The 27,679-nt window shown below is 38.0% G+C and overlaps 1 protein-coding gene across 1 annotated transcript; it reads left to right on the top strand.

Moving 5' to 3' along the window:
* The first annotated feature begins 24 nt into the window (after positions 1-24).
* On the top strand, positions 25-21,551 carry rel (REL proto-oncogene, NF-kB subunit). The gene is made up of 11 exons (XM_015007750.2): positions 25-176; positions 501-539; positions 2,660-2,799; positions 2,883-3,031; positions 3,749-3,840; positions 16,079-16,219; positions 16,739-16,843; positions 18,258-18,476; positions 18,554-18,619; positions 18,714-18,788; positions 19,545-21,551. Exons 1-11 carry the CDS (start codon positions 170-172, stop codon positions 20,435-20,437), a joined length of 1,926 nt encoding a protein of 641 aa, XP_014863236.2. The 5' UTR covers positions 25-169; the 3' UTR covers positions 20,438-21,551.
* The last annotated feature ends 6,128 nt before the right edge of the window (positions 21,552-27,679 follow it).

Genomic DNA, 27,679 nt, shown 5'->3' with positions numbered 1-27,679 from the left:
GAAAAAAAAACTGTGACGGACGTTGGGGAGGGGGGAATCCCCCCTAATGGACCTCTTGGTGAAAAACATAAACTGGTTGATCTCACTCTCTCTCACTCATTCAGTCCGCGGCTTTCCGACGGAACACGACCCAGAGAACACGACTTAAAGTGGGAAACTAGTTCTTACCATGGACGGTGAGTAGCGCCAGTGTTTATTCACTATAACGAGACGAACTTGTAGAAAGGGCGGGTAGGATGTAGAAACACAGCGAAGTAAGCGCAACTGATTTATAGCAAAAACTGAATTACATACTAACTGGAAAAGTTGAATGTATCCTAACCGAAGTAGTAAATACAATAATTACTTTTTTGCAGTATTTCAGCTGAGCTGCTGCTTTGCTGCAGTTTGTTTATTTTATTTAAGCTAACAAAAGCTGCACTCTTCTTCGGATTGAATCAAATGTTATTGCTGCTACTTTTTAAATGTATGACCCTAAATCTCGCATTTTCCCTCCTCAGTTTTAATGCCCTCCATTCTAGAGGGTGATCCACACCTCAGTAAGTCAAATTTATTTAAATTTATTATTGCTTTTTATTCTTTTTATCTTTAAAAGCTGCTATTTTTCTCCCACCAACAAGTATTAAAAACGCAGTCTATATTTATATGCTGTGTCATTTCACTTCCTCTTTTGTTTTACTGGTAGGGATTACTTTTTTCAGACTCTGCTTGTTTTTTGTGATGGCCAGTGCTTCTCTTTCACTGTTTATCTTCACATTTCATGCATTTATGTTTGGTTAGGCGGGTTTAAGCTGCAGAATCAGCTGTGTACCTGTAGAACAAGCTGCTTTTTTCATGCTGTCGTTTTGTTTGAAATGCAAAAAATTTATATTTGTTGATGTACTGGTTTGAAAAGCATCTGTTTCCTTTTGGTGGAAAGAGTCGCTCAGCTGTCATCTCAAACTGGATTTTTAGAGTCTTACTATGGTTGTAACAGTGTAATATGTGAAGAACAGAAAATGCTTCTCAGATCAGTTTTGGTTCCTCTCTCACACGGGTGTCATGTGCAACCAGTTTTGTTTCAAGCAGAGCAGTCAAAAAAATGCCTTTTATTTTCAACACGGATGAGGTTTGACTTGAGCTCCGGTTTCTTGATTTGCAGCTGCAAAGAAGCCCATTTGTTCAATTTAGTTGTGCAAAAATGATGGTGAGCGTATCTAAATCTGTCCAGAATTGCAACAACCAAAGAGTTTAGTAGTACTTTTTTATATCTTTAATCAAACCTGTCATAAAAAAATGCATCTGTGACAACCTGCAAGCTGTGATTCGAACCCTGAAACTAAAGCGGCTAAAAGGAATCCATATTGTGTGCAGCTGTGTTTTTCTTGTTGTAACGCGTCACAATATGTAAAATACAACATTTGAGTTTAAACTTTCAAGTTTAGATCTTCAAACTCAATCAAAATGTAACCTTGTTTTAAAAAAACTGCTAAAAAATACATATTTATCCAAAAGGGAAGTTAAACATTGTCTTAATCCTCTCAAAGTATCTTCAAAGAGTCGTTGTGGATGGTGATGATGCTCCAGTAGCAGTCAGTCCTTCAGTGATTCTGAAGAGGCCTCTGACTGAAGATTGTTGCTGTTTGAAATGCTAACAGCTCAGTATCTTTACAACAGAGCCGATATTCCACAGTACCATGTCCTAGAGGACACCATCACTGCTAATCCACCTCATTTGCTTTTGCAGTTTTATTTTTTAAATCTTTGTCAGTGGCTATGGTTAGACAGAGAGATGTTGGAGTAGGGGAGGTGATCATTGTCCATCATGATTAATGGAAGAGATGGTTTAATTTGTTGTAGTTGGGGATTTGAGAATAGTTTTTTTTGGTGATTGACCAAATCAGTTTTTGGTGATTGTGTGCAATCACCAAAAACTTCTTGGTGATTGGCAAAAAAATCCAATATTTTAGGGAAATATGTTTGTATTCTCAGATTTGTACAGTTGTCCATCTGTCTAACTATCTAATAATCAGCTACAAAAGTTTGGAAAATTTGTATAAATTAGATCAATTCCAACCAATATCTTCAGAATGAGGCGCACTCTTAGAGTTCATTCACACCAACTTTATTTAGTTCACTTTAAATCAAACTGCAGTTCATTAGTGTAAAAAGTTTAGTTCGATTGGGGAATTGGACTTTGGGCCAAACAATCTAACGCTGGTCCACCTACAAAGCGAGATTTCAGTTTGGTTTAAATGGATTCTGGTGCAGTTCAAAATCATATATGAACACCAAGCGAACCAGAGACCGCCCCCAAAGCAAGAAGTGGACTACAGAGCAGGGCATTCTGGGTAAATACAACCAGAACAAATGGTGAAATGATGCTAAAATCTGACGCTACTCCGTTTTTGTTTACATTTTGTGAAGAGGGAAGTTGCGCTCAGTGTCTTTGTATCGTTTCTTTCTGTAGTTATTGGTGCAGCGCCACCACAGGCGAGGAGGTGAACAGGTTTTTCAAACTGTTTGGTCCGTTTTATACAACTCAGTGTGAAAGCGAACCACACTAGAAAATGGAATGTTGCAATTTTTGTCCCCGATCACAATGAATGTAACGCAGAGACAGTTCCTCCAACAGGAGAGAAAAAAGTCACTCAGATTTCTTCCTCTTTCCTCATTTCAGTGGCTGAGCCAACAGTCCAGATTTTTGAGCAACCCAAGCAGAGGGGGATGCGCTTCCGGTACAAATGCGAGGGTCGCTCTGCCGGAAGCATCCCCGGCGAAAAGAGCTCCGACAACAACAGGACGTACCCCAGCCTGCAGGTCAGCCACAAAATCCACCGCTCTGCACCAGAGTTTCTCTAAAAATCACCGCAGATCCCAGGAAACTTTGATTTTCTCTGCAGATCCTGAACTACTGCGGTAAGGGGAAGGTCCGCGTCTACCTGGTGACGAAGAACGAGCCGTACCGTCCGCATCCACACGACCTGGTGGGGAAGGACTGCAAAGACGGGTTCTACGAGGCCGAGTTCGGCCCCGACCGCAGAGTGATAGCGTGAGTCCACCTCCGGCTTCAGTATCGCTCTTCATCAGCACTTGGTCACAGAAACAATCACTTTCTCTTTGGCGCCGTGTAAACACATCGCTGCATTCCAGATTTGCTCCCTTTCAGCAGCATTTGGTTTGTTAATCGGTTTTAAAACGGCTCGGTGTGCAAACCGAAGACCTCCTAGCTGCATCAAAACAAACCCGTACAGCAGATTACACAGCAAACTCGCATTTCGACACACACAAAGCATATTTATCAAACCCATGTCTGTGATGGAGATGGCAATATGGGAATTCCCCGGGTGACATCATCCTTATTTGCCGTGCTTGAGAGAGAGAAAACAAAGTTTGTGTGCGAGTACTGGAGTGTGTGTGAGAGTGTGAATGAGTCAGGATGTTTTAGTGCATGAAATTTGTATATCCCTCTCAGAGTTCATTTTATAAATAAATTCACAACTTCTGCCCGTCGTATTGTAATGACTCTAAACCCTTGGTGAATATTTGAATGTGTGTGGAATATTTGTTGGAACATGACACACCGAGTCAACCGGACGGGTGAGAAGATTTGCGTCATTGCCTTGACTTCTAAACACGATCGTATTGTTGTGTTTTCTTTCTTGTTTTTTGAAAATCTTGCATCACTCAGGTGTGGTCCAATCAGCTTTGTCCATTTTAAATTCAAGATGTTGCAGCAACTGTTTCTCAATCGTTGTGTTTTTGACAGTTTCCAGAATCTGGGCATCCAGTGTGTGAGGAGAAGGGAAGTTAAGGACGCCATCCTTCAGAGGATTACCAGAGGGATCAACCCCTTCAACGGTGAGTCGTGTTTCCACGCTCAACCTCTTTCTGCTCGCTTTTCTCTGCAGAAACTGACAAAACTACACAAATGGAGTAATGCACACATTTTACACATTTAGTATTTATCAAAAATGGATTTATTTACAATAATTCCAGGGTTAAATACAGCTCTGGGGACAAAACTTAACAACCCGCTGCACTGAACCCCATTAAAAACCTCCTGGTTATTCCACCAAATATTGACTCTAGAGTTAAAATATTAGTATTGTTGTTTCTAAATGAATATGAACTAGTTTTTTTTTTTTGCATTATTTGAGGTTTGAAAGCACTGCATCTTTGTTGTTATTTTGACCATTTCTCATTTTCTGCAAATAAACAGTAAATTTTTGTTTGGGATTCCAGGGACATGTTGTCAGTAGTTAATAGAATAAAAGAACAATGTTCATTTAACTCAAACATTACCTATAAAAAGTAAAATCAGAGAAACTGAGCATTTTTTCCAGAGTTGTATATTAGTATTTTCCACTTTTATAAAGTGTTTATTAAAAATGTGAGCTTAAATCTTTATATCACGTAGATGTCTTTAAAAACAGTTTCTCTGTTTTAAATCGGTTCACCAGAAGAAGAAAAGGAACACCTTACTGTTGTCCGGATCTCTAGAGATCTTTGGACGTTTTCATAGATTCTCACTCACAAATTGGAGAGAAGAACAATACAAAGTTAAACTGATGCACCTCTGCTCTATGTGTGGAGAAAATACGAAACAAAAACCTTTGCAGAAATTTCCTTCAAAGCAAGAAAAATTCAGAATGTAATCAGTTGGGCGAAGCTTGTTTTTTCTGGGTTCTGTTTCCTGTTTGTTATTATTTTGGGAACATGTCACCACGCCTGATCACAAATTTTTGAGTCTTTTTTTAGTCAGGCTCCAATAGCAAGGCAAAAACAAATTAGAGTCTTGATAGAACTAATAAAATATGGGTCAAAGGTCAGATCTGAGGTGTTGCCTGTTTATCCAAACCACAACAGATCGTGTTACGTTGTGCTTAGAGATCCATTATTGTCCAGAAAGTCTGAAAAAAACCCTTCTGCCAGAACTCGCTTCTGAGAATCAAATGTATCGTAATCCTCCTCTGAAAATAGCTCTATGAAAATCTAATTTCCACTTCTTAGTTTTTCAAGAACTTACAGTAACCAGTTCGTCCTTTGCTCTCCACATGTCTCGACATTGAAGGAACTTGGTTTTGAAGTAAAAGGAGTCGATACAACTCTAGTTGTAATCTTCACTGACCAGTTTTCAGCAGTTAACTTTTGTCACAAAAGAATCTGAAAACAGGATTTGGTTGTTAGCTTGTGGTCGGTCCGTGTGACCTTTTCTCAGGCAACCTGAAATAACTGCTAAGAGATTTTTCTGGTGTAATCGCAGGAATTGTAAAACTACATACTCCATTTGTAGTTGGAAATAATTGGATTTCCACGTTTGAAAGTTAACTGGAGGCAAAGGCATTATTTGATTGCTATTGCTATTGCTAGAGTTGCTAACAGTAGTTAGCTTGGTCATTTTGCTAAAAAAAAACAAAAAATAGTTTTTCTAACCATTAGCTCAACGGCTTAGTTTGAGATCGTTTTTCAGATGCGGTTCCAACTTCAGAGCTCCCTCTTGGCTTTAGAGCCGGATTTAGCTGAGCTAGCTTAATGTTTGTTGTTCTCTGTGTGACGTTTGTGACATGATGTATTCTTAGATCTATCAAATCTTAAGTGTTACAAGGGTGGCTATTAAGTTTTCTTTGCACACTGCTTTGATTATAAGCTTGAAACCCAGATTTTTCATGGGTCAGAAATAAAAGGGTAACTGCTTTAGCTCTTAGCTATTTAGCTTTTAGCAACAAATCAAACATTTAGAAAAAAATACTTTCAACAACACACAATAGACAAACTGTTTTACAAAGTACTAACAGAGTTTAAATGGTATAAACTATAAATGTTTAATTAGTCTAACATTAAATCAGGACTCATGCTAAGCTACGCTATCCAAAACCTTGTAATGTTAATCTCTTTTACATTAGAAAAATAAAATAAATATTACATTACTTCTACTTATTAAGTCCTATTTTTAAGCATTCAAAACATGTCTTTAGCCAAAACTGTTAGTGGTTTATCTGCTGCTGTTGGACCAGTGGCTAATGTTGGCTAACAAATGTAGCCGTGCTTGAAAAGGTTGTAAAAGTTTTACATGCTAGAACATAATAAAACTGATCTCTTTTTTTCATTATTATTATCAGACTCGGAATATTCAAATGTAACCAAAAAGCGTACAAGAACAAGGAACAAATATGTAATAATTTTATGTAATAAAAAAAAGCTTTGCGGGGGAAGCTACTTTTGCATTTCCAAACAATATGAGGGAAGTTAACTGAACAAAAAATTATTATTTGCAAACCTAAACTGACTGAAGTAATGTTAAAAGCAAGAGTAGACCAAAAGGTTATTGTTGGTAAAAGTGGTTCTACAAGGTCTGGATCATTCTCAGATTTATTTACGCCAATCTGGTTGCATCAGTGCCACAAAACTGTTTTACACTGCAAAAACACAAAATCCTGCCAAGCATTTTATGTAGTTTCTAGTGCAAATATATCAGTATACATAAATAAGACAAAACCAACTCACAAGTAGCTTTTCAGAAAGTAATAGGAGCTTGTTTTAGTCAAGAAATTCTTGATATTAATAAAAAATACTAGATCCACTTGCAGATTTTTTTCACCTATAATAAGACATTTTTCCATGTAATAAGTGAAAAAAATAGTAATTTTTCATCAGTATTAAGGGCTTATTGATTTAAAGCAAACTCCTATAAATTGTTGAAAAGTTACTTGTAAGTTTTGTCTTATTTCAAGTGTACTAAGATATTTACTCTAGAAACAAGACAAAAAGCACTTTGTGTTTTTGCAGTGTTTTAATGGTTTAATCTAGTTTAAAGTAATGTTTCCTCCCCATTGTAGAATCCACAGCCTTTTATCTACTAAATTAAAAGTGAATCTTTGAGCTTTTCTGGTCTTTGCTTCTGGTTTTCCTGCTTCTGTGACCGAGTAAGCTGTTCAAAACAATTCACAAGAAATGTTTTCAAACGTTGGTTGACCCAGTTCTCAGGCAACTGAGCAGATTTTCCTGCCATCGAGTCGAAAATCCGCTGCCTTGCCGCCACCGTGCTATCTACACTGTAGCCATTTCCTTTATGTGCTTCTTTCATTCTGCGGTCCTCCCGAGCAGACACGCAGCAGTTCTCGTGTACAAACAGGCGTTGAGCTACTTCCCCATTCTTGGTCACAGTTGCTCAATTCAGATCAGTGCAGGAGGCCACGTGAGAGCTGGGAATGTAGGATTCATTAAAAGAGGGAGGGTTGAAGCGAGGGGCTTCCCCAGCCCTCAGAGATGATGATAAATGTCGGGTAGGGAGCTTTACAGGTCTGTAAAACACGACTGGTAAATAGGAGGTTTGTGTTCAGCTTTAATTTAGACATAAACGCTTTAAACCTTTTGGTTTTTGTCATCAGAGTTGGGTATAACAAGTTACATTTACTCAATTGCATTTACTTTTTTAGCTTTTTTGAAAAAGAAAAACTTTTACTTTACTGACTTGACTTTATATTTTGATCTGTCTGATGATGTAATTTTTAAATATTAAATGATTGATAATTTGATCAGTTACTCAGTACTTGAGTAGACGTTTTACCACATACTTTTTACTTTTCCTTGAGTAAAAACATGTTGAAGTATCACTACTCTTACTTGAGTACAATTTTTGGGTCTTCTTCCCAGCTCTGTTCGTCATAGATGTCAGATATGTGTAATACTTCTATATCTAGTTTCAACTAAAGTACACATTTAATACGTGCTTTTGTTTTGCTCTCTGGCTTTGATTCATTGCATCTATATCTGTAATAATCCTCATACCTAATGTCTGACGACTTTCACAGCTCCTGAACATATGAAACCGTGACACATGTTTCTCCTGTAATATAAATGAAACCTTTACTCCTACTAGCATTTAGCCTGTAGCTGTCTGACACCAAATATGATCACATTAGTACCTTTTTCCCCCCTGACTTTTATGGACAGTTAAGATTAATACAACATTCAATTCCATTGGGCTCACTCTTTTGTTACCTAGCAACAACCTTCTGAGGAATTCATGGTTACCTAGCAACAGCTTGGTGAGTAACTGGGGAAGCAGCAGTTTAAGGTTTTGCCAACGTGCCTCATAAGCAGCTTAAAAATAAAAAACAACAGCGTGTAATGAAAATTGGATAAAACAGGAACAGTCACGCCACCAGTTTGGCAATATTTCAGATATTTAAATGAAAAAATAATTAATAATTATTGATATCGACCAATATGAAACATTTATATCACAATATGTTTTTCAGTCACATTTCCCAGCCCTACATTATAAGATGAAAATATAGCAACTGTTGGGTGTTGACTTTAAAACAGGAACTGGAAGTATAAAATCGAATTTATTGTGAAATAAAATGACAAAACCCAGCCTCTAATTTCTTCATCAACCCCCGCTAATATTTGGCTAAAACTTCCTCTAGCAGGTTATTACTTCCATGATCCAATAATCCAACTGTTTACTTGTGGAAACCATTGTAGCTTTATTATTTTTCATACAAGCATTGGTAGAAAATCAGCCACTCAGCATAATGCTTCCCCCACTTTGGTTAGATTTGAAAACCTGGCATTGACTCCTCCAAGCAATTCTTGCCGTTGTGGCTAAAAGATCAGAATAATATGCATTAAAGTTTGTAAAATAGGGTTTCATGTTTTTGTTTGTTATATTGTAAATTTACCACATAACCAGATTCAGATCTGAACCTGAATCTGAATCTGAAGTACTGCTGTTGTCACGGAAGACGTTTAGAAATGGCTCCAAAAGAATTTTACAACTTATGCAAATACATTTTTAGATCTTTGAGCACCAATGTTTTAAATTATTTAGGTGGATTAATGTATATTTTGGACCCAATACTTGTGCGGTACACCAGAATAACTGGAATCAAAACCGCCCCAAAGCATAATCCTGCCTCCACCATTCTCAACAGTAGTTACAGTGTTGTTGGGATCAACAATTTATTATTTCTTGATTTTTAAAAGCTCATTGTAACTGTACGTTGTATAAAATCTTTCCTGGTGTTGATTGGGTCTTGATTTTCTACAGAATTTGAAGCTCATACTCGACACATGCGTAACGGGCAGCTGGGAGTCAAAGACCTGCTACTTAAAGCAGTTTACTTCTGCTTTGAAACTCACCTGCTTCCTGTGTCGAGGGAAGATATGACGGTCCCCGTCCCTCAGGCCCAACACGCTTGTTTTACCACCTTTATGCTCGTACACAAAGCTGCTGATCCCTTCAGCCGCTGATTAGACCAGGGGGTTTTGCTTTATTACGCTTCTGTACGTTAAATCTAAACTTTCACCGCTTTCACATAGGAAAATGTGTTCATTTAGTTCTTATTTTCATCTATAAATCATCTTTTTGTGGTGGGTTCTCCTGCAATGTGACATGAAGCGCCATTTGTTTAATTACAGGTTGTATTAAGATACCAATCTAAATGGTTCAAATGATTAACTGATAAGCTCTTGAATCAAGAGGTCCAACGTGAGGGGCTAATATTTTCATAATGTGCTGAATTTAAAAAAGAAGCACATCATTATATGTGAGCATTTTTTGGTGTTCGGTACTGACTGAATAATATTTTTGGTTGAGAAGTTGACGCTTCTCCACCATGCTGGTCCGCTGAACGATACTAAGTTAGTAACTTATGGAGCTTGTCGAGTGTTTTATTTCAAAACACTCAAAAAAAACCCCCAGCATTCTCAAAGATGGCGTTCTTTTTCCGCCTTCTTTGTTTATATATCTAACTCCGCTTTAGGATGACTAGCAGCGCCCTCTGCTGGATGGAGGCCAAACAGCAACACTTAAAAAAAAGGTCTAACCAAGCATTATCAGTCAATGGGCTCTTTGCACCTAAGGCGTTGACGTCACATCTCCAGGAGCTAATGCGGCTCACTTTTTTCCGCTTTGAGTTACCATGACTGGTAGAAAAGACTAAGTTGTATTTCAGATGCAAAAAAACAATACTATTAACATTGTTGTCTCCCTAATATAATGGGCTTTTAAGTTTTCGTTAATTTCCAAGCGATCCTGAATTAAGAAGATGGCTTGTAAATATCTGTCGCTACCAGCTAACGCCGCACAGCAAAGTTTGCAGCCTTCACTTCACTCCGGATCAGCCTAAAACTACCGGAGATACGGATGGTAAATAAAGGAGCTTCCCTGAGTTATTTCCATGGAATCACTTCTATATTCAGCCTGAAAAAGCGAGTTTATGGGAACGAGAGAGCAGACCAGAGCCAGACAGCCGAGCTACTGATCCGCCTGTACATCCTGCTGTAAACACCGTCCTATCTGAGCTCTTCACAAGAAACATGCAAAGGTAATAAAACGAAATAACACGGAGACATGAAGCAACACGGTCATATTTTTCTAAAAGCAGCAACTTTGAACCTGAACAGCTGAACCAGATCTCTGACACCAGAGCTGCGCTACTGTTAAGCTATGAGGCTTGTGCTTCGTCAGGCTTCGGAAGTAAAAAGCCCGAACCGGAACCTCCCCGTTAGTCTGTGACACTAACGACAATAAACACACATAATATACTTGAAAATAAGATAAATACATTGTCCGTTAGAATGTTTAGATACTTAAATAGCACATTTTACAAGAACAATGTCCGAGAATATTGCCTACTAGCATAAGCTAACGTTAATGTTAGCCACAAAGTTTAAGTAAAACTCACCTTCGTGTCAGTGAATGTATAACGAGGCGAACATCTTAAAACCTTTCTCCAGCTGACTTGTTGGGGCTTCGGATCGATGTACAAACCTTGGCCAAGCCCTGAAAGCACCTAGTGTAAATGATATTTGTATTGGATCGGAAACAATCCAGCCGCTTTACCCCGAACGCGGAAGCTGAGGTGCAAAGAGCCCATTGGGAACTAATTGTAATTTAAGAAACCATTAATCATTGATTAATTGTTTGAATCCCTAATTTAATTTTATAAACTTGGATCACCACCTGTTCAGCAGATGACGCATAACACTTACGAAGACACCTGTGTTGCTGTGTTGCTGTGACGCAGTAATTTGTTTTGCTTTATGAGTGTGTCTTCAGTTCATTGTGGTTGTGTGGTGATGCACCTGCCGATACTCACCCCTGTAGCACAAGACAGGAATGAGCCTTGAAGGAAAGTCCTTAGTTATTGAAACTAATGCATGTGGTTACAACCACGAAATGTTTACCTTATTAAACAAAACAAACATCAAATAGGGTCGACGAAGGGTGGTATGCTGATGTAGTCTGATGTTTTACCGCAGATGGTTATAGGTTAACATAAGATAATCATGATTTTCATATAAATTTTGAGATTTTAGTGATTTTATTTGAGTTGTATTTTTAGGGTGGAATAGTAATATAACATACAACTGTTGGAATTTTTAAGGAACAAGACCCGAGTGCAAAAGTGTTTGTAAACAAGGACAGGATTACCCTATTAACACTGTGAATTGTCAAGCATGGTGAGGGCAGCATCATGATGTAGGGCTGATTCTTGCTCTTGGTGACACTGGGAGAAAAATGGATGCATTTAAGGCTGAAGTGACTAATTGGATTAATTGTGATGAATTGATTAATTTAGTAATCGATTATTTGTTAACTGGACTACACAGACTTGAAAAAAAGGCCATTCGGTTAAAGGACAATGTATTCAGAGAAGTAGTTAATCCAGAATTGTACAAAATTATATACATTTTGCATGAAACAGCCCTCAGCATGATCCTGCCACCACTATACTTGGTGGTGGCAAAATAGTGGCGGCACTATTCATGATAACTTAATACATGGTATTAAGGTAACTTTGACTCCGTATGGTAAAAGAACAATTAATATAACTCTAACAAGGCTGTTTTTTGCATATTAAGGCAATAAAGACAGAAAATGAAATTATATGCAGGTTATTTGATAAACCTAGAAACTACTTTGTGCTTGACGCTCGTAAAACCACTAGAAATGTGCACAGCATCGACTCTGCAGCTCTGACTACAAGGTGCGTTATCGTGGCTGAAAAATGTTCCACGGTGGCATTTGGGTAACGACGAGGAGGCCGAACAGAAACCACGCTAAGGGAATCTCTGTGTTTTGCTGTCAGATAGGGTAGAAGAGGCTACCCTACTTTGACTTAATGACGTCTGCCTGACATGTTTCTGAATTCATCACTCCTGCACAGACATCAGGAGGATGTATACGCAACATTGCAACACTGCCTGGGGTTATCATGTAAAACTAAGACATGGATGCTGCATTATTAATCATCCCCACAATACTTTCCTCTATATATTTGCACTGTGACTATGTTCACACAGCAGGCAATGCAACCCAAATTTGCTGATTTTTCACTGCGAATTCCAATCTTTTCACCAATAAAAATCCGACCTGTATCACTCCCATATGTGGTACTCATTTGGATACACATATCTAATAGTTTTCAAAGCCAATGTAGTCTAAGCAGTGCTGCATTTTATCCGCCTTTTACGTCACTGATGTAATGTCTTCTGCGCCAGAAAAGGCTAGATTCGGTAAATTGGGACATAAACAATGGCTGAAAGTGATCAACTTATGAAAGAGATCTGTGTCACTGAGGCGCATCACATCGCCACCCCTCCGAATAGTTCCGATTAGGATCCAAATTTACGTCTCTTCAAAAATGTCTGTCAATTCTCCACCGTTATAATTAGTTATGCTTTCTTTTTATTAGTTCCCTTCGTCTTTCTGTGATTTAGTGTCCATACTGTCAGCTCCATTGCTGATTAAACTTTGAAAATCGATCCAAAAACGGCTCCGTCCATTATCACTTCCGTAAACAGTGCGCTGCTGTGTGACGTCAACGTTCTTCTTCTGCGCATGCGAGGCGCGATGCGAACGTTAACCGTTCGTTGACGCGCTATCCTCTTTGCGGTCGGGTTTAATTAGGTGTATGAAACGACCTCGCGAAAATAAAATAATTTTAACAACAAAAAGGGGGAGAAATTGAGCATCAAGACCTGTTGCGTGAACATTTGGCGATACAGCTATTGCACATATCCTAGTAACGGTTACATAAGCGCCAGAGACACAGAAACACAATGTTGCAAATCCTAAAAGGTGGAGAAATTGTGAGTCACGCAGTGGAGACACTTTGTGGTGAGACTTGGCACCTGCCTACACGTCTTTTTCGCTCTCACACTCGTCTCCCACAGTCACGCTAACCACTTGTGCCCCACAGCAAGCTAACACCCGCCCCTATCCGCGTTGCCCCCCGTTCCTCCCCCGGCAACATCATCTCCGTACAACCTGGCTGCAAACTTAATGCAACCCAGGACGTCGGCTAATCGCGGCCCCGCTTTCTTTCTTTTCCACCACACACACTCACTCACTCACTCACTCACACACACACCAACACTCCCCACTGCAGCCACCTACGACCCACTTTCGTGCACCTGTCCAGCGGCTTCCTCGATCAGCGCACTACACCAACACTTTTGCAAGTAGCGATCAGCCCAGCTTGTTCCGTCTGTAGTTCCATCTCCGTTTAATTTCTCCCTCCTTCAGTTTCTCCACTGTGTGTTTTGTGTGTGTCTGCCACCTACAAGCACATGAACCTGATGATCCGACATAAATCTGAATAAGCTGCTGCTGCACACTGCGGTGCACCTGTAAGTTAATGTTATAGGCATCCAGGAAATAAACGTGTGCAAATATGCATGTGCAGCTTTGCATTTGGAAAACCTTCCCTTTGTCTGAGTGTAACTGATCGCTATTCTTTTACATATTTAGCAGATAAATTTCCGTTTTTGACTACTGGAAGTTAAACAACAAAACTTGCTTTTGAAGAGCATAATAATCTGAATCCACAAGCATTAAAGTTTGTACTCAAGTTGTCAAACTAAAACAGAAGCATTTTCTCTAAAAGGACACCTGCAGCATTTTTTTAAATGTCCGATTTATCTGGGAATACAACCCAAATCTGTTTTATTTGCTAAATGTGACCCATATCTGACTTTTTCATGAGTGTTTTCAAAGCGTCCTATCATGTTTTATCTGGCTTTTACACAGAAAAAACAGAGTATTCTGGTCTAGTTTCTAGTGCAAATATCTAAGTACACTTGAAATAAGACAAAACTAATTTACAAGTAATGTTTCAGCATAATCTAGGAGCTTGTTTCAAGTCAATAATTCCTTAATATTAACTAAAGAGTGCTAGTTATAAGTGAAATAATATTCCAGTGGAATAAGACATTTTGGCTCAAACCGGGTCAAACACAGCAGCAAATCTGCAACAAAATCCCTAAAAAGTCAAAGAATCATTGAGTTACAACTCAAGTATCTTACATCTATTTTTAAGTAATTACTGCCAAATAGGGTTTGATGAGCTGTTGGATCTTGGGTTTGTCTGAAGGTTTGGGATAGCCTGAGACTCTGTTAACCCAACAGCTTTCAATCAAAAGGTTAAATCTTCACGTCAACCTCAAAAAGTATTTATGTTCGATTGTAACCGAGGACGCCTGAATGTCAGGAGAGACATTTTCTCAGTTCTTCTTTTTCTCTCTCTGCAAACAGATCAACGTTGAGATGAGCAAAATACAACAGGCCTGAGAAAGACGGGGCTCAGCTTTTGCACTAAAAATGTCCAGAATGTCAGTGAAGTGTTGAACTAATAGATAGCCGCAGAAACCTGGCAGCCAAAATGCACAAAAAAGGCGCTAAGAAAGTCTTAGAAGACGTGTCCCACCACTTTCACACACGTCAACAGCCGCCGTGGTCACTCGTGCAGGGAGCCTCATCTTTTGCTCACAGTCTCATGCAGACACTTCTTTTCCACTCTGAGATGACGTCGCACGGCGTCACCGTGGTGACAGGTTGTAGGTGGGGATGGCCTCGCTGTGAGCGCAGGAGATAGAAATTGAGAGGTGGAGGAAGAGAAAGTAGGCAGATGTGAAAGCCTGATGTCGGTGTTGCTGCGTGGGCGTCTCTCAGTGAGAGCTCTCCCTTCAAGGTGTGTGTGTGTACACGCGCGCGTCTGTGTGTGTTGATGGTGAAGGCGGGATGTGTGACGCTCGCATGTAGATGTGTGTGTCTGAGTGCAGACGATGTACAGTGAGCAGGTTAGCAAAAACAAAAAGGTGCATCTGAAATTATACGGCCTCAACGTGAGATGTATTTACAGTATTAACGCTCTGACATCGTGCAGGATTGTTATTATTAGTCATAAAGATAAATAGTCCTTAAAATAATCTGTTTTTCTTGAACTTTAATGTTTCTTTCGCAGAACCTATTTGAATTTTCAAGTTTATTTTCCTGTATTTTACTCAGAATCTACAGATTATTTTCCCAGAACATATTCTACAAGTTACTAATCGGATTAATCACAATTAATGGATTATTGAAATCACCATCAACTAATTTAGTAATGAATTACTCATTAACTGGAGCTTGCACATTCAGAAAAAGAGCAGTAATTAAGCCAAAACTGTACAAACAATAGATACATTTTGCATTTAAGATAAAAAAAATGTCTTTAAATATGTTCTACTCAAAACCACTTACCTGTTTCAAATTATGTAATAAAAAAACTTATATTAAACACCATTAACTATCCAGTTATCGATTGTTTAATGCAAAAGACAGTTTAGATTTAGATAAATCAAGCAGAAAGGGCCGAACTTTTCACATGTTGATGTTAGAAGTATTTCTTTTAACTGCAGATGCATCTTTTGCTGAAAATGATTAAGCATTCACAAAAGAAATGCTATATTGTTGCATTTTAGGCAATAAAAGGAATTTAGATATTTGTTTATTTGCATATTTTAATGTTCTTCTAATATTTAAAGAATTTGCAGAATGTACCATTTTTTAATGATTAATCATCAGAACATAATTAACAAAATAACAAATGTCTAAAATAATTGTTTGCTTCTACTTTGCCAGAAATTCAAGTTTCACTTTCCAAAACCTACAGATTAATTTTCAGGAAGGTACTTACTGCTGTCCTGTCCAAACCCAGAACTAAAAATTTACTGTAATTGAAACGTAAAGGCTCAAATGCAGAGAACCACTGAATATTTGGTGCAGATTATTAAAGGTTTGTGTTTGTCTGTGTCGCCTCAGTGCCCAAAGAGCAGCTGATGCAGACGGAGGAGTACGACCTGAACGTCGTCCGCCTGTGCATCCAGGTTTTCCTGCAGGACGAAACCGGCCACTACACCCGAAGACTCAACCCCATCGTCACCAACCCCATCTATGACAACAGTGAGTGCGCCGAGCTCAAACTCCATCACACACACCAAAATCACATCATGCTAGGTGGTTAGAAGCTATGAAAAACAGCGCTGAGTGGCCATGAAGTTGGTTTTAGGGAAATGCAAAATGGTGTACATTTCAGGTTTAGCATTAAAGCGAGATATTATGACTAAATTTACAATGCACAAACACTGAGACTGGCAAAAAGCTGCACCTATAGGGTGTCAAAACCTTTGTGTATGTGTCCAGTCTATTTTTTCTCAACATGGTTTCACATACAGAAAGAGGAAGTTCTTTATACACACCAACCCTCAAACAACACCGTTACCATGGAGCACTTCCTCTTTCAAAGCACACATGTGACTTTACTTGCTTAGATCTCAGCTGTCAACCATCAGTGCTTTTACCTCAAAGCCCAGGTGCAAATTTCAGCAGCTTCAATAAAGTCGACAAGAAATATCAACTAATAAACAGTTGCTAGAGCGTTCTGTATGTACATGATATACTTTCTTGTTTCTGTGTGATTAGGAGCCCCAAACACAGCTGAGCTGAGGATTTGTCGAGTCAACAGGAACAGTGGAAGCGTTAAAGGAGGCGACGAGATCTTCCTCCTGTGTGACAAAGTACAAAAAGGTACAAACTGCCACAGTCCTAAACAGTTTATCTTAACCATTGGTTGCATTTCTAATGTTTCTGCTCTGTTTTGCACCTTTTTCTCTACATTCGTCCCTCAAATCCACTGATTCATTTTGCTCTTCATTGCTATTTGTGCTCATCTCTTTGGTTTTCAGTAGCAATACATGCCAGCCTGAACTTCCTGGACTGATAGGTTGCTTTCTAGAAACTCATAGGTTATATTATATTACACATGTTGCACTATGGGAGCTTTCTAATTATTTCCCTTAATGTACATGTTACTTACTGGTAACTTAATAGTTATTTTCAGGAATTCATTGTCAGGCAGCTGACTAGTTCTTTAACTGAACTTATAAATTATTTTCTGGAAACTTACTAGCTCTTTATTTGAACTTAGATGTTACTTTCTAAAAACTTAATCTTTTTCTAAACTTTTGATACTTTATGGGAACTTACTAGCTGTTTTCACAAACTTACGTTACTTTTAGAGAACTTAGTAGTTCTTTCCTCGAGCTTACATATTACTAGTTCTGTCCTTGAACTTATATATTATTTTCTGGAAACTTACTAGTTATTTAACTAAACTTGCACGTTACTTTCTGGGAACCTGCCAGTTTTTTTCAGTAGCTTAGATGTTCCTTTGAACTTGCATGTTTCTGAGAACTTACTAGTTCTTTAATCAGACTTACATGTTTCTAGTTCTGATTTGTATATTACTTTCTGGAAACATACTAGTTCATTTCCTGAACTTATAAATTACTTTCTGGAAAATTACTAGTTTAACTGAACTTACATGTTACTTTCTGAGAACTTAACAGTTTTTTCTGGAACTTTAATGTTAATTTGATCTTATGTGTTCTTAAGAACTTAGTAGTTCTTTCCCTGAACTTGCACCTTACTTTTCAGAACTTAGCTTGAATCTTACAAGTTATAATAACTAAACTTACTAAAGTTACTTTTTCAAATGTACCTTCAGTTTGCATGTTCTTCCTTCCAGAACTTACTGGTTACTTTTCGTAACTTATCTAAATATACAGGCTACTTTCTCATAACTCACAAAACGCACCATGAATCTAATGGTTACTTTTACAGAACTACCGCAATGCTTCCCAAAACTTATCTGAATTAACGCAAAATTAGAGGCTACATTAAAAAATGCACGTTTCAGAAACTTGTTACTTTCCTGAGCTTACCCAGAACCTTTCTGGATCTGACTCAGAATCTGCAGATTGGCTTCAGATAACTTACTTACTTACTGGTTTCAATAACTTAACCTAGAAATTAGAGGTTGCTTTTGCAGAATTTCCACGTTACTTTTGGGAAAGTTTCAGAAAGTAAACTTCAGGTTTTGTGAAAGAACAGGCTGGATTATGTATTGATACCATCATCCCGTCATGTCTTTTTCCAACAGATGACATTGAGGTGAGATTTTTCTCCTCCAACGGATGGGAGGCCAGAGGTTCTTTTTCCCAAGCCGACGTTCATCGTCAAGTGGCGATCGTGTTCAAGACGCCGCCGTACTACCACACCAACATAACCGAGTCGGTCACCGTGCACATGCAGCTGCGCCGACCCTCCGACCAGGAAGTCAGCGAACCGATGGATTTCAGATACCTGCCCGAAAACAAAGGTGATGAGAAACTCTCGTCACGTTGTTTCTGTTTAACAAGACTCCGTTATTCATGAAAACTTCTGTCTTCTCTTTAGACCCCTACGGCTACAATGAGAAAAAACGCAAGATAGAGGATTTGTTTAAGAGATCGGGACTCACAGGTATGAAATGCGATCCTGTGTCTTCTGCTGCAGTGATTTCACTCCAGCTAAATTCATTAATAATCATGTTTCTCACTTTCTCTGCCGTCTTCAGGTAGTTCTTTTCCTGGTCTTCAAATGGGCCGGCCAAAGGCTGTGCCTCACAGCCCAATGGCTCACATGAGGAAAGGTAACTACTTTTATATTCAGTGTTCATACGGAGACTTGAAATCATTTAGGTGGTTTCATGGTTTGGAAAGTGTTTCATTTCTGTATAAAGTACCAGAAAGTGATTCATATTCAAACTGCACCGTTTTGTAATAAATGACAATCTAACATTTCATTAAAAGCTTAAATTTGGAAAACATTACATTTGAAACAAGACATTTTTATACACATAATAAAAAGAGAGAATTTTTTTTCTCATTATCTGAAGTTAAATCAGATGAAACTTCTCGTCTTAGGTCAGTTAGAATGACAGAAATTATTAGAAAACTTAGCGAGAAATTTTTTAGAAATTTGTGTTTAAGTATTTAGTTTGAGCAGGAAGGTCATTTACTTTAACATGATTTGCTTGGATTGGATTGTGGCCCTAATGCTCCATCATATTAAACAAAATTACTAAAATTACAAGATTTTTTTTGTTAAATTAGCATTTTGTTCCCAGACCAGGCTGTGTGAGAGGAATTTCAAAACATGAAAATTTGCTTTATTTTAGTTTACCTTGTCCCTGCTGTTTAATGTACAATACTACCACAAAAATATTAATAACAGTAATAAATTATATCATATAGCAGTGAATTAAAACTATTTTATTTCATTTGTATTGTTTTTACTCCAAAGTTTCCTTGAAAATACTTGAAAAGTGTTACTGCGGTAAAAGTGTACGCACCTTGCGTCTTATTTAGGTGAATATAAAATGAATCTGTTTTTTCTTTTTGCCCAGACCACAGTGCCATGTACCACGGTGCCATGAGGCAGACTGCGCCGCCCATGACCCAGCAGAATCCAGTATTTAACCAGTCCTACCAGCCGCCAGCCCAGGCCACCGGCGCCATGATGACATCACAGGCTCATAACGTACAGCTCAGTAATCCGTGGGTCAATCCGGCCTCCCCCATGATGGAAACGGTCACCATTAACCCATCGGTATCCATTGGCAACCACCCAAACAGCAGCAGGCAACACCAGCTGAGTCGTGGAACTGGTTACCAGCACAAACTGGACCCGGGCAGCTGTGAGAACAACGCCCTCCCTCAGCTCTCCGCGCGGGATCTGCAGTGTTTGGACACGGTCGTTCAGGGGAATATGATGAACCCGTCCGAATCCCAGCTGATGTTCCAGCAGCAGCATCAAAGAGACGATCTGAACTCTGAGTCCCAGAACCAAATGGCCAACCAGAGTCAAGCTCTCCAGAACATGTGGCAAGGCTTTGGTACCGCCCCACAAGCCCACAACAACACAAGCAACTATAACGGGTCGGTACCGGCAGACGGGTCCCAGGGCCAGGGCTCTTTCCCCTTCCTAGATGGAATGACGAGTGATGATTTCCTGAAGGGTATTGTTGGAGGGCCTGTCTTCCAGTGTAAGCAGGAGCCTCAGGTTTCTGTCGGACAAGATGGCGGCAGCCCTCTGATGCAATCCCAAAGAGAGAGCCAGGGAAATACCTACACCAACCTTATGCCTCGCACCATGAGCAACGGCGCCAACGTGGATCTGAGGCGGCAAGACGTCGGCGGCGTCACCCAGCCTCTCGCGAACCTCCCTTTTGGGATGGTGCCAGAGGGCCGCTACGCAAATCTGACCGAGTGGATCAAATCCTCTTCGCAGAGTAAATAAGTAAAAAGAAACAATTGGTTTTTATCAGGAGAATCTGTTTAGCTTTGGAAAGCCGGTTTGCGCCGGTCCCATGAGGCTCGCCTGGCGTCGGTCTGGGTTGGCACTCAACCGGCTTCGGCAGCCAGTTGGATCCGTTTGGAAACGGTACAATTTATCGTTTTAGAAGAGTTTTCCCACCAAAAAAATACCTTTTTTTTAAGTGAATCAAGTAAGACATCTTGATTCATGATTTAACTTTTGATAATTTGCAATGCTGGAAGAGATGCAGAAAGTGTCTGTGCAGCTTGCCGTAGGTAACTGGAACTGAAACTGATCAGTTTAAGTTGGCTAATGTGGCTTTAGCTGGTTTCTATAAGGACAAACCATTCTTTAGACTGGTACTGGTGAGTTTATAAAACAGCTGGATAACGTCTTCCAGGACAAAGTTAAAATATTCGAAGAAGTGAATGTACTTTCTTTTTCTTCATTTTGCAAAGTTGAATTCACTGTCAGCATATCGAGACTGAATGTTATAAGATTCAGTCTGTCAAAAACAGAAATATGTACATATAAACAGCATAATTTCACGTTTAATTTCTTTGGATGTTACTGAAAGTACTTCACTGCTTCTTGTTTTGATGTTTTGTTGCAGAGCATTGCTGTTAGGTGCACTCTGTGCATGCACGTTAGCCATAGTTGAGAGTAAAAGCAGAATTCGTGCTTACACACTCAAGAACTGGCAAGGTACTGAAATTTCCATTGAGGAAGTCGAGGAAGGCACATTGAGTGGTCTCTCCTCTGTAATGACTATGTCATGTCAGTGATTGCTTGTGTTATCCAGAGTTCTCAGAGCATTTCTAACATATGTTTTGTACTTTCAAATGTCTTTTGTATGATTTATTGTTTTGTTTATTTAGCTGAATGTTTCCTGAATTGGATATGATTATGGACCAACACTGGCACTGGTCAGCGTTTATATTTTCTTACTTATTGCCTTACAGGGATTTTGGGGCTTAAATAGACATGTCTGTTTTGATTAATATTGTACAAGATTTGATAATTAACTGATTTGTATTTTTTCTTTTTGTTTTGTAAAATTTTTATTTCCTAATAAATAATAAATTGGTCTTTTCTACGTCGTTTTTCATTATTTTTACACTATTACAGTCTTGATAGAAAGAAAGTTCAAATTTTCTTATTGATTTTTATTGAGTAAAAAACAGATACAAAAACAAAATGTTTTAGGAGGGGAAAATGTGAGACTTTCTCTCTCAATTAGCATGGTAACTGATGAAATTCATGACTTTACTATGAGAAAAGAGCTAAACAAGTGTGTGTTTTGAAATGTTTGAAGAGGAAACACATTTTTTCTATGTAAAAAATAAAACTTAACAGGAACTTAAACTGGAACACTCATTTTGACTGATGAGACCAATGTGCAGACGTTTGGTGACAATATTGGCATAAAGTTTGGAGTAAATACCATATATATATATATATATATATATATATATATATATATATAAAAATTCCCCTCTCACCCTCCGTGGGTGGTCTCTTTCATCCTCTGAGCTCGGGTCCTCTACCAGAGGCCTGGGAGCTTGAGGGTTCTGCGCAGTATCTTGGCTGTGCCTAGAACTGCACATTTCTGGACTGAGATGTCTGATATATATATATATATATATATATATATATATATATATATATATATATATATATATCCCTCATGCCAACTGTCAAGTACCATCGACTATTCTTCATTGAAGTTAATGGGTCATCATTGCTGATATCTGCAATGACCCATTGCAGATATCAGCATCAAAGTTCCAGCAGGAATTTTGATGCTGATCAAAGTATTTGCTATTTGATAGGAAATACTAACATTTTTCACATTTCAGCATTTGCAGATTATTTGTCTGTGGAACTTGAATCCAGATTATTGGCAGAAAATTTGTGTTTTTGTGGATTTTTGGTAGAGCACATTTAAAATATGGAAGCTGGAATGCCTAGCCACAATGCTACTTGGCTGGCATTTGTAAACCAGCCAATCGAAGAGCGGCATTTATTTCCCTTGGTGCTAACAGTCTGAACCCCAAAGTGTTTCCCCTATGCTTATTAATGAATATAAATGTAAATTTGGTGTTTGAACTATTTTAATAGGCAGTTATAAGCGGTTTTAGAGAGGAATCTTGAGTAGTTTAGTTATTTGTGGGTGTTTGTGGTCCTGCTAATACCGGGAATATAGAGTATAGATTATACTGAATCCATGTAAACAGAAGAAATCGACAGCAGAAACACCACCAGTTATTTGGAAGAAGGTTCTATACGTGTATGAGAAACATCTGAATAGTTCTGAACATAAACATAGAACCTTTGCTCTTCTTTTTTTGGTTTTGGACAGTTGCTATGACTCGTAAATGTAGCAAGGGATTGTTTTACTGTAGCATTGCTGGTTAGCTTCTCAAAAGCTCAAAAATACCTGAACTGTTACCCCAAATCTCAGAGGAGGCGTCATCAATGCAGAACAGGACCAGAGAGAAAAGAGAGACGAGAAGGAAGTTCAAACAGCAACAGTCTTCAGTCAGAGGCTTTTTCAGATTCGTTGGAGGACTGACTGCTACTGGATATCCTTCACCATCCACAGCTCTTTGAAGCTACTTGTATAAATTGCCTTTGGGATAAATAAAGTATTTTTTAATTGAACTGAATATTGATAATATGTAGAAAACTGCAATTTTATAGTGGTATTTAAAGTATTGATGTCAGTGAGAATGCCTTCCCCTCAGTGACTAGACAACAGTGTGTTTAGATGAATCCTCTTCACTTTGCACTTTCATTTTAAGTTGTCTTCGACCCCAGACCAAAATTTTCATCACAAATTTGGTTGTAAGCTAGACATTCACTTTCTGTTTCAGCACAACAGAACTACATAAAACGATCAAAGACTACCACTTAAAAAGTGAAACTAGACTTCAGCTCAACTGAAACTAATGACTAACCTATTGTGGTGATGTATGGTCAGTTTAAAAATCACTAAGCAAAGAGAAAAATTAACGGATTGAGAATTTCATTGTATCACTGAGTTACAGTGATGCTTGCACCTAGCATAGCGCTAATGCTATTAAAAACCTCTGAAGCATGACAATGTCATAAATTACCCTCACAAAACATTTGCACATGATTAGTTCTTAATGTAAACTTCTGATTTTTTTTACCCAGTTTTCGAAGTGTACTATCTAAACCACAACTTCTTTCGAGGATTTAGCTGCATTTCCTGCAAGCCCTAAACTACAAAACAAACATGGCTACTAAACACACAAAACGTTTAGCCTGTAGCTGCAAAGTCAAAACGTTTATTAGCAGTAGATCTTTAAAAATTAGACTCACACAATGTGGTAAAGAATTTCTGAAAGGGAATATGTTGCTGAAATTTTTATATAAAACATAATATGGTAGAAAGAACCAGAGAGATTTGCTAACAGTCGCCCTCAGTTACCAGGCTAACCAATATTGCTAGCTTACTAAGGCTAACGGTTTTTAAAATGCGTTTTACTATTTTTATGTCATTGTTTACCCTTGAGATGGCAGTTTTCTTTGTGTTGGTGATATAAACAGGTGGTGTTTATCTAAATTTAATTAAATTCATTTATAAAACACTTTATTAATCCTAAATGGAATTTAAACATTACCAAGTTTCTTCAGAGAATCCCCACTAGCAGTCTGTATTACAGTGAGTCACAAGACGCCTCTGACTGAAGTCTGATGTAGAAGATGTGTAAGGTTGTCTGTGATGTTTTTCTTTTTTAAATAAAGGAGTACATAGCCTGCTGAGGTAAGAATGAAAGTGAGGTGCAGAAGTTAATTGGACTGTAAATAACTACTTTGCATATGGCCACCATCCTACTCCAGCCCTATTACTCACACATCCTGGAAGATTTATACTCGACTCACTCTGTTGTTACAATAAGCAACACAATGGAGTCGGAAGATAATAAACAAAAGATAAAGACAGAAAATATTACTCTGCAAGATCTGTGTTGAAAAAGGAGAATACTGGGGAAAAAAAGTTGAAATGTCATTAATCCCTTCTATTTTTCCACAATCCCTGTAATGAACAAGTCAAAACACCAGATAAGAAAACACAGCAGGACTTTTCTAAAGTTTGTATTTCCTTTTATTTACTGCTTTCACATCAAATAAGTTACATTTTAAAAAAAAAACAACCATTCTTCTGGGATCTAGACATTTCACAGTCGCTTTATGTAAAATGATGCCGAGAGGGAAAAACATTTGAGGAACACACAGCTCTTCTGAAATGTCATGTTTTTCATGTGATATTATGGGATTGACAAGGCAGCTGTTGCATAATAAAGGAAATGTTGCAGCTGTTGAGCAAGTTCGTCTAAACTTTTAGTTTCAACTCTAACTGAACAGCAAACAGAAAAATGTTGATTTTTGATGTTTTATTTCTCCGTGCAGCTTTGATTGATTTAATTATGAGATCCTACAGACTTTTGTAAAAATTTGCAAATGAAAACCGCATAATCCTGTTTGTTTCACTTTGATATAAATGAAAAAAACAGATGAGATTATTGATAATGAAGCTGTTTATGTCATCGGCTGAAATATATGTAACATAATGAGTCAGATGACGTCCTGCCCTGACACATTTGAAACTAGATATTACCTCAGTAATCCGGTTCCAAGCATAAGAATCTCCACGGTTTTTAATTTGCAGTGACGTTAGCGGCGCAGCATCAACGTCTCAAACTCTGAGGGATGTTCAGGATAGTTGGTTATTAAATCATCACACAGGAACTTAATCTGCTCTAGCAGCTCCGACTTGTCTCGACACGGTCAGAGAATATTCTGGGGTTTTCCAGGTGATTCCATTTCTGAGTTGATTTGGCTGTTTTGGATCTTAATGAACACCAAAGTTTCAATTATCTGAAAAAGACCACCGGATTGTGTCTAAAAAATGTCTTTCCAGCAAACAGGCCCACATCATGACAGATCCTCCACTGTGTTTAACAGTGGGCAGAAAGCGACTTTCAGAGATATTAATCCTCTGTTTGATGCCAGATATTTTTTGAGGGTTTATAAGTTCAGTTTAGCTAATTCTACATGCTTTTTTTGTGATGGTAGGGCTGAAATTATTTTTTCCTGGCTTGTAGATGGCATCTAATTGTTTTTGCAGGAGTTAGTAATCTCAAAAGTAGTGGTAAACAAATAATTTTTTTCTTGGTTATGTATGCACAGAACACTGTATGTTCTCTTGTTTTCTCTATTTTGAAGAGTGCTTAAAAGAAGGAATGTAGAAGGTAAAAGTCATAAACAACCTTGAAGGTAAAGCAGTAAAAAAAGGTATTTTACATTTATTTTATAAAAACAATTTTACAAGATTAAGATTTTTTTGTATTTTGTCTTCAGTGCAAAAACACAAAATCTTACAAAGTATTTTGTTCTAGTTTCTAGTACAAATCTTTTACTATACTTGAAATAAAACAAAACCAGCTTACAAATAACTTTCAGCAAAATATAGGAGCTTGTTTTAAGTAAATAAATCCTAAATATGATTAAAAACAACATTCTAATTCCACTGGGAGATTATTTCACTTACAACATGGGAAACATTTCTTGGTATAAGTGAAAAAATCTGCCAGTAAAATAAGAATTAAAAAAAAATATATTAAGAAATGATTGAAGTAAAACAAGCTCATTTTGCTGAAAAGTTATTTGTAAACTAGTTTTGTTTTATTTTAAGTATAGTAAAAGATTTGTACTATAAACTGCGTAGTTTATAGTACAAATATTTTACTATACTTTGTATTTTTACAGTGTTTGTATTTTTCTCATTTCTCAGTGAGACTTATTGATACTTATTTTGTAAATTGATATAAAATGGAGGTTTTAGAAGTGGTGGTGGTTTGAAGTAGACATTTTGTTGGAAAATATAATATTCCACCATCTTTTTGTATCAGCCTTGACTTTGTACAGAAAACCTTGGAGACGGGAACCTGGTAACACCTGATTTGAGTTTATTTCTACTCCTGAAAACTCAGTTATGACCTTATGAACTTGAGCTAACTCAACACATCAGCAAAATGTAATCCACCAGGTTTGACCACATGGCTTCTTGTCATCTGCTCACACTCTAACCTGAAACTCTCAGGACTCCACGTTGTTGAAACCCATCGTCTCGTCTGGTTCTGACAAACAGGATTTTAGAAACTTTAAGACTTAATTTTCCGAGCACACTTATAAGAAAAAGTGCTGTTTTCCTTTTTCAGAACAACAATGTACTGAACATTGATAGGGAATAAATCGACACTCTGATTCCAATCTTGTTTCTTGAAACCTTCTGGCAGTTACAATCAACGTAGAGCGTCATTACCGAGGAACCCAGGATGTGCTGCACTGGAGATGTTTGTTTCTCTTGTATTGGGAGTCTGAAAAGAAATGCTGAATGTAGCTTCCTTCCTGTCTCGTTGTGTAGAACCACAGTGAACCCTGATTTAACCTCGCCGCACAAGGTACCGGCAGCAGTCTGCTTTTCAGTTATCAGGGTTAGTTCACGAGTACCAAAGGGTTTTTTTAGGCTGAACTGAACATTTACGGACAATTTAGCCTAAAAGCCACTCTTACGAACTGGTAAGCTCTGCCAGTAGCTCATTTTTGGTCTGACTATTTTGCAGCTTTTTGCAGTTTTATATCTAAAAGGGCAAAGAGACACAATGGAATCTCCAAATATGCATGCAATAAACCTAAATCCTTAAGCTGAAATGAATTCAACAAGCCAAATAGATGAATTTGTTAATCTCAAATGTGGAGTGTGGGAAAAAAAATCTAAAAAATTGCATTAACAATGCAAGTTTTCATTGACAGAGTGTGGCTAAATGTAATCTGAATTACTAACAAAACATTTCCAGCCAACTGACTGTGCTTCAAAGCTGAATTTCCACTGAGAAGCAGTGGAACTAAACAGCCAATCATGTGTTGTTGCTAGGGAAAAATAGCAACAACACACGATTGTGTTTTGGATCACTATGGTTATGTTACAGAAAGAAGAAATTTACTCTTTTTGGTTAAAATAATCTTAAATGCTCTGCAGTCACCGCTGCACTGGCAGCTTTGGAAAAGGTTTTTATACATTTACAATTTCTGTGTTCAAGTCACAACTAAATGTTTGTCACAGTTGATCATAACATGCTGATAAAAGGAATGAAAAAGTGGGTGGAAACAGTTCTTACTTGACAAACCAAC

This window comes from Poecilia mexicana, unplaced genomic scaffold, assembly GCF_051168715.1.
Source record: "Poecilia mexicana isolate PSO_F unplaced genomic scaffold, ASM5116871v1 scaffold_15, whole genome shotgun sequence".
Taxonomy (NCBI): domain Eukaryota; kingdom Metazoa; phylum Chordata; class Actinopteri; order Cyprinodontiformes; family Poeciliidae; genus Poecilia; species Poecilia mexicana.
The sequence above is the reverse complement of the archived record's forward strand: the minus strand, read 5'-3'. Positions and strand labels throughout refer to the sequence as shown.

Bases quoted from the DNA above. Each gene is read 5' to 3' on its own strand.
- rel (XM_015007750.2), top strand. The intron at 2,800-2,882 runs GTCAGCCACAAA...TTTTCTCTGCAG, and splicing joins GGACGTACCCCAGCCTGCAG to ATCCTGAACTACTGCGGTAA. The intron at 18,620-18,713 runs GTATGAAATGCG...TGCCGTCTTCAG, and splicing joins TAAGAGATCGGGACTCACAG to GTAGTTCTTTTCCTGGTCTT.